This window comes from Doryrhamphus excisus, linkage group LG9, assembly GCF_037039965.1.
Source record: "Doryrhamphus excisus strain RoL-2023G ecotype Guam linkage group LG9, RoL_Dexc_Guam_v1.1, whole genome shotgun sequence".
Lineage (NCBI taxonomy): Eukaryota > Metazoa > Chordata > Actinopteri > Syngnathiformes > Syngnathidae > Doryrhamphus > Doryrhamphus excisus.
In genome coordinates this window covers 13,402,440-13,410,000 of record NC_136365.1, presented here as the reverse complement: position 1 = coordinate 13,410,000, position 7,561 = coordinate 13,402,440, and the positions used below count along the sequence as shown (strand labels likewise).

The 7,561-nt window shown below is 50.3% G+C and overlaps 1 protein-coding gene across 1 annotated transcript; it reads left to right on the top strand.

The window, feature by feature from the left end:
- The first annotated feature begins 37 nt into the window (after window positions 1–37).
- LOC144899815 (uncharacterized) lies at window positions 38–4,886 on the top strand. The gene is made up of 4 exons (XM_078793424.1): window positions 38–54; window positions 169–286; window positions 351–479; window positions 578–4,886. The coding sequence occupies exon 4, from the start codon at window positions 740–742 to the stop codon at window positions 4,661–4,663; it is 3,924 nt and encodes a 1,307-aa protein (XP_078649550.1). The 5' UTR covers window positions 38–54; window positions 169–286; window positions 351–479; window positions 578–739; the 3' UTR covers window positions 4,664–4,886.
- Window positions 4,887–7,561: the final 2,675 nt, after the last annotated feature.

Here is a 7,561-nt window from a genome sequence, read left to right as displayed (position 1 = left end):
CGGCGTTATGACTTGTAGCGGACTTTGATGAGGAGTTGCCACAGGTGGAAGTTGGTAAGTACTGATTTGCATTAAGTTTGGATCATAAGCCTAGTAAAGCTTATTTTAAAACATCAGCTACAGAGCTATGTGTTACAAGATGTATGACTTTAAAAACATCAATTACAGCGCTACACAAAGTTGCGGAAGGGCAATTTTGCGGAACGTTCAAAGACCGGAGAGAAGGAGAATGATTTTGAACCACATGGTCACCGAATGAGTGTTGAAGCGCATCGACGGGACTTGGGTATGTATCGATCTACATCAAGTTAACAACGAGGCTCGTGATGACATTTAAACATGAATTACAGGGTTAAGCAACATCGCAAAGGAGTGTGTAGAAGCGGATGGAGGTCGTGAGAAAGATCTGGCTTCTGTGGTGACAGAGTCTGTGGTGACAGAGTCAGGGGGGTGTGACCAAGACCCTGATGATAAACCCGGTAATGTGTGTAATTGATGATGCAATACAATATCCGATCATTATAATATGGTGATATCCGATCATTATAATAACGACGGTGATATTATTCCTTCGCAGAAAGAAGCAGAGGTCAGGGTAAACGACAAAGCAGAGGAGCGGCGGATCGAAAGAAAAGAATCAGAGCTCGAAAGTTGTTGATGAAAAGTCTTCTCACTCACGTGCTTCACATCTTAGCTGAAGTCTGGTAATGTGGAGCGTTTTTTTGTTTTTGTCAGACCTATGGATTTTAATATGGATGAGGGTTACCCCGCTGATGTACCGTGTGAACTGGCGGATGTCATAAACGAGTTAAATAGAATGCCCAACGAGCAAAATGACCCACTACCAGAAACAAACGATCATTATGATGCTGGTGATGATCCTTTTTTTGCTATCAGGCAAATCGCAGACTTTGAAGACTTTTTTAATCCACTTGAAAGAGCACTCGAGCGGCTTAATCAGCCATCAGCGTCTGGTTGTATACACGACGAGCCGTCCTCACAAGCCGGGGGAGGTCTGGCCGAGCCACAGATTGTGAACAGAGACCGTTTCAACAATGTGGAAATAAGACGTGTGCTAAACATTCCCCCTCCTGAGCGTGTACCTAACTTTGCGACCTTCTACGTAGGTGTTATGGAACATGTGAATGATTTAGTCGACAGAGCTATAGGTGTTTCAGCACCGGGGGATGTTGTGCAGCTGGAGTTGATGGGGGAGGGATTGAGACAACACATAGTCGTCCCAGCGACGGATGACCCTAACGATATCAGAACCGCGTTTCAAGATTTACTGGATCGATTGGTAAAATCCAATCTAGAAGTCATGACCGATGCTGGTTTAGAACTCGTCGTGCAGGTGGTACGCGACCAGAGAGGAGGGGGAAAACGCAAGTTGGAGAATACACTTGATTGTGAAATCATCCAAAAGAAAAAACGGCATTTGTACACTCTGTACAATAGAGATCAATTATGCTTCGCCACCATTATAGCTCTGATGCTAGATAGCCATCAGACGGTAGAGTCTGCCAGGCAACGGGGTCGGCACCTACAGCATTGTGTAGGCTTGAGCGAACATACCCCGGTGGGTTTTAATGACATCCATAAATTTGAGACGGTTCTGAATCGTAAAATTGTTGTCTTGTACAGAAATGAGGGATTTACACCGCTTTGTCATTTTGAGACAAATTTCACCAAATCGACAGACACATTGTTTTTGTTTTTGGCGCAGAATCACTACTACGGTGTAAAATCAGCAGCGGCTTTTGTCGGGCACAGGTATTTCTGCCATTTTTGCTACAAAGGTCACGACAATCTCAACACACATCGATGTCAATGGCATTGCCCCGTTTGCACCACACACGACTGCATGCGGCAGGAGATGGCTGGAGTTTACTGCTCCGATTGTCGCAAAGTATGCCGCACCAAAGTTTGTTTTGCCAAACACAAGGAGCGCAAACACACGACCAAAAGCGGGGTCTGCGTTAGCACGTGCGACTTGTGGAAAAGGTGTGATCAATGCAATATGACGTACTACGTCAACAAGAACAAACCCCCCAGAAAGCATGTATGTCCTGTTAGACGATGTCAGACCTGCAACGAACAAATGCCTCGTGATAATGATGCAACCCCCCACCTGTGTTTCATGCAACCGCTAACGACAGAAAAACCATGCGATAGCCTGATATTCTATGATTTTGAAACCTACGTTGATCAAAACAACAAACACGTCCCTTACCTGGTGTGTACAAAAACATTGGGCGGAACTGAGTTGAGTTGGTTTGGGGTGGACTGCGTCAAAAAATTTCTCCTCCACTTCAGGAGAGATAAGTTTAAAGGGTCGACTTTAATAGCTCACAACGCAAGAGGATTTGACAGCTATTTGATCCTCAATCAAATGATAGAGATGAAACTCACGCCATCCATTATCATGACGGGGAGTAAAGTTCTGAGTTTTACAGACCAAGATTACAATTTAAAGTACATCGATTCGCTGTCATTCCTCACCATGCGACTCAGTGCCATGCCCAAAGCCTTAGGGTTTGAAAATCAAACTAAAGGTTATTTTCCACACGAGTTCAGCTCCATGGAGCATCTAAAGTACGTAGGCCCATACCCGCCGCCCGACGCTTACGGCCTACAACGTATGGCTCCCGCTGAGAAAGAGTTGTTTCTTGCTTGGTACGGTAAAGAGTGCGGTGGCACATTTAACTTTGAGAAGGAAGCTTTGCTCTATTGCAAAAACGATGTTGACATTTTGTTCCAGGCGTGCTCTAGATTCAGAGATGAATTTCTTAGCGAGACGGATGTAGACCCGATGAGCTGCATCACCATAGCCTCAGCCTGTATGAAAGTGTTCAGGACCAGGTTCTTAAAACCTAACACGGTCGCTATACCGCCGCCAGACAATTATGCGCGTCAACACAAATCATACTCACAAGCGGGCATCCAATATTTGGAATGGGTTGCTCACAGCGCAAAAGTGTTCATTAAACACGCGCTGAACTCTGGTGAAAAAAAGATTGGCGAGTACTTTGTAGACGGTTATGCCGAGTCAGGGGGTATAAAATATGTCTGGGAGTTCCTGGGGTGTTTTTTTCACGGATGCTCCGATTGTTTTCAACCGTCTGAGATTTGTCCATTGACGAAGAGCCCCTTTCAGGAGCTGCTTGACAAAACTGAGAAGAAATTAGAGGCGTTAAAGACCAAACACGGGACGCGTGTCACGGTAATGAAGGAGCACGAGTGGGATAACATGAAAAAGACGCATCCGGGGGTGCAGGCATTCCTGCGTAACTATAACCCTCCGGAGCCTCTTTCACCGCGGCAGGCCTTTTTCGGGGGTCGAACGAGTGCGTTTACTCTAAGGTATACGGCTGCGCAAAACGAACGCGTGATGTACATTGATGTCACTTCCCTGTATCCTTATGTGAACAGCAACTTTGCTTACCCGCTAGGTCACCCCCGCGTTATCCACAGAGACTTTGATGACCCGCGAAACTATTACGGTCTCATTAAAGCGAAAATTTACCCGCCTAGAGGCCTTTTCTTTCCTGTTCTTCCGCACAAAACATCCAAGGGGAAACTGGTGTTTCCACTATGTCGTACATGTGCCGAAACAAACAACCAGGAGGGGTCGTGTTCCCATGATGATGACAAGAGGGCTCTGACCGGTGTGTGGGTCACGGTTGAATTCAACAAAGCCGTTGAATTAGGTTACAGGGTGGCCGCGATTATGGAGGTGTGGCATTTTGAAAGGTCTAGCGACGCCATCTTTGTGGATTATATGCATACTTTTCTGAAGGGGAAACAGGAGGCCTCCGGGTACCCCCCCGGTGTGGTTGATGACGAAAGCAGAGAAAAGTACCTACGCGACTACCAAACCCATCAGGGTATCCGCTTAGACCCGTCTAAAATCAAACCAAACCCGGCAAAGAGACAGATGTCTAAACTCTTTCTGAATTCTCTTTGGGGAAAACTAGGACAGAGGGATAATTTAGCCCAAACCCAACTTGTCAGAAACCCTGACGATTTTTTCAACCTCATGTTTTCGGGTAAATATGAACTCAAGTACTTTTCCTTCCTCAACGATGATGTGGCGATGATACAGTATAATTACAATCGGCGTTACATCAAGCCCTCCGGTAAATCCTCCAACATCTTTTACGCCTGTTTTACAACGGCGTACGCCAGGATGTTAATGTACAGGTACCTGGAGCAGCTACAGACGCGGGTTCTTTACACTGACACAGACAGCCTTATTTACGTCGTTAAAGAGGGGGAGACACCTCTCCCGCTGGGGGATTACTTGGGTGATTTGACGGACGAACTGAACGGTGACAGCATTCAGGAGTTTGTCGCAGCCGGTCCTAAAAGCTACGCTTACCAAACCCGCGACAGCGGGAAAACTGTGTTGAAGGTGAAAGGTATCACACAAACGCAAGAGTGCTGCGAACGAGTCAATTTTGACAGCGTCAAAACACTGGTGGAGGGTTACATTCAATCAGACCGCACACAGGCCGCAGCTCTTGAAACACCCCAGCATAGCATCATACGTGATAAAAGGGGGTTTCATTTGAAAAACACAACATTCATGAAAAAGTTCAGGGTGGTGTACGACAAAAGACGGCTCTTGCCTGACGGGACAACGCTCCCGTTTGGCTATTAGCACAAAAATGGATATGGGGCGGGTTAATTTTGACCCTAGGTTAGAGCTACCGTTTTCATGTCTGATTTCAGGTCCCAGCGGTTGTGGAAAAACCTTTTTTGTAAAAAGTATTTTAGAAAACTGTGAACATGTCATGAAATGTGTACCGCAAAATGTGGTGTGGATCTACACCTCTTACCAACCCATGTACGATGAAATGCAAAAAAGGAATAAAAGACTCAAGTTTGTGGAGGGATTGCCTGATTCCTTTGACGATGAAAACCTCTTTCCACGTGACCAGACGCATCTCATCATCCTGGATGATTTGATCTTCCAAGCTTCGGATCACCCCGAGGTTGTAAAAATATTTACGCAGTACAGACATCATAGGAATATGAGTGTCATTTTGATGACTCAAAACGTCTTCCACCAAGGTAAATATAGCCGGACAATTTAAACAGTAATTATGTCACAGTTCCGTTCCTGCCTTCTGGTCTGCCTCTCCTTGTTTTCCAGATGTCCTGGAGCGGGCTGGAGGCGGGAGGACTGGGCACACCTGAAGCCCATCCAATCTACTGCCTATTTAAGGCCGCCGCTTGCAGCGACAGTCGCTGGTTCCTCGCTTCGTATCCTGCTACCCAAAGGGAACTTCGGTCTACCCAGCACTCCCTAGCCGTCCAGCCAGCCTCCTGTTATTCTGTTAAGTGATTTATGTTTGCTGAGCCCTGTGGCGAGAGTTTTGTTTTTTTTGTGCCCTTCCTCGCCACCACCTTGTGTTTGCCCCCTGGGCCGTTTATTTATTGGACTTTGCTTATTAAAAGACTCTAACTGCATCTCCTGTTGGCCTTCCTCTGCGTCTGGGGCCCAACCCACGACACCGCGTGACAGAAGGAACCAGCCATAAGATATGGACCCCGCGGAGCCAGAGCCGATTAAGTTGGCTCTACGCCACCAGGCACAACGTCTGGGGAAACAGGAGGAGCAGCTCAACGTCTTGGGCTCCTGCGTTCAGGGCCTGGCCGACCAGCAAGACGCACGCATGAAGGCACTTGAGGCCCAGCTAAGCGCATTGGTGTCCGCCTGGCAGCGCGACGTTCCCGTCACCACCCCCCCGGCACCCCCCGAGGAGCCCGCCGACCTCCCGCCGACGTCGGACGTCTCCTTACCTGCTCTTGGCGCGCTGCTCTCCAAGCCGGAGAAATTCTCCGGTGATTCAGGGGAAGTACGGCCGTTCCTCACCCAGTGCGAGCTCCACTTCGAACTGCAGGCAGCGGCTTTTCGCTCGGAGCGAGCGCGAGTGGCTTTCGTCACCTCCCACCTTACTGGAAGGGCTGGAGCTTGGGCCACTGCTGAGTGGAGCCGCCGTTCTCCCGTCTGCTCGTCATATGCCGCCTTCTCCCAGGCCATGGAGCAGATCTTCCAGCGGACCCCGCCGGGGCGCGAGGCGTCCCGGGCTCTCCTACGGCTACGCCAAGGCCGCCGCAGCGCGTCCGAGTTCCGGGCTCTGGCGGCAGAGAGCGACTGGAACCCGTCCTCCCTCGCGGACGCTTTCTTCCTGGGCCTGTCGGACAACATCCGGGAACGTATGATTCCTCTGCAGACTCCATCCAACCTCGACGAGCTCATCGCCCTGGCCATCGGGATCGAGAGGCGCAGCAACGACCACAAGGAGGACCGCCTCCTCCAGCACGGACGCCTCCCTGACGGCTGCTATCTCCGCGCGCACGGGGACCGCTCGCCGCCGTCGTCGCTGCGGCCCCTCCCCGCCATCGAGCCGGCACAGGCGCCAAGATACGACGAGCCCATGCAGCTGGGAGGAAGTCGCCTCACCCCGGCCGAGAAGGACCGTCGTCGTAGGCTGCGGCTCTGCCTTTACTGTGGGCAGGCGGGCCACACTATCTCTCGCTGCCCGGTCCGCCCAGATCGCCCACGCTCGCAAGCATCGCCTCCTCGTGGCGCAACGGTGGAACCGCCGGCTGGGATGACGTCACTAGCAGACGCGGCAGTCAACAGACTACAACTCCCAGGTACGCTCTCCTGGCGCGACAGACACGTTGACATTTCAGCCTTTATTGACTCTGGAGCTGATGATAGTTTTGTGGACGAGTCCTTTGTTAACCGCCTCGCCATTCCTGTTATTAAACTGTCTGCGGCACAAGTTGTGCACTCCCTCGACGGGCGTCACCTGGCCACGGTTACTCACCAAACCGCGCCTCTCTCTCTACGTGTGTCCGGTAACCACCACGAGTCCATGAGTTTTTTTGTTGTCCCGTCACGCTCCGCTCCGGTCGTATTAGGGCTTACCTGGTTACTCAAGCACAATCCGCATATCGATTGGGTCAAATCCTCCATCTCAAACTGGAGTGTGTTCTGCCACACGCACTGCCTCAAATCAGCGTGGCCTCGTACCACGTCCCCCTGCTCTGTTCCTCCCGAGAGGATCGACCTCTCTTCCGTTCCCGACGCCTACCACGATTTGCGGGAGGTTTTTAGCAAGGATCGAGCCCAATCCCTCCCGCCTCATCGGCCATATGATTGCGCCATTAATCTGCTCCCAGGAGCAGTGTTGCCGTCGTCACGGCTGTACAATGTCTCCCGGCCTGAGAGGGAGGCACTTGAACAGTATATCTCCTCGTCCCTCGCGTCTGGTCTCATCCGTCCCTCCTCGTCACCGTTAGCCGCTGGGTTCTTTTTTGGTAGAAAAGAAGGATAAATCACTCCGTCCCTGCGTAGACTATCGGGCACTCAACGACATAACGGTTAAGAATAAGTACCCTCTGCCGCTTATGGACTCCGCTTTTAACCTGCTTCACTCCGCCAAGTTCTTTTCTAAGCTCGACCTGCGTAGTGCTTACCATCTGGTGCGCATACGAGAGGGGGATGAGTGGAAGACCGCGTTCAATACTCCCCTTGGGCATT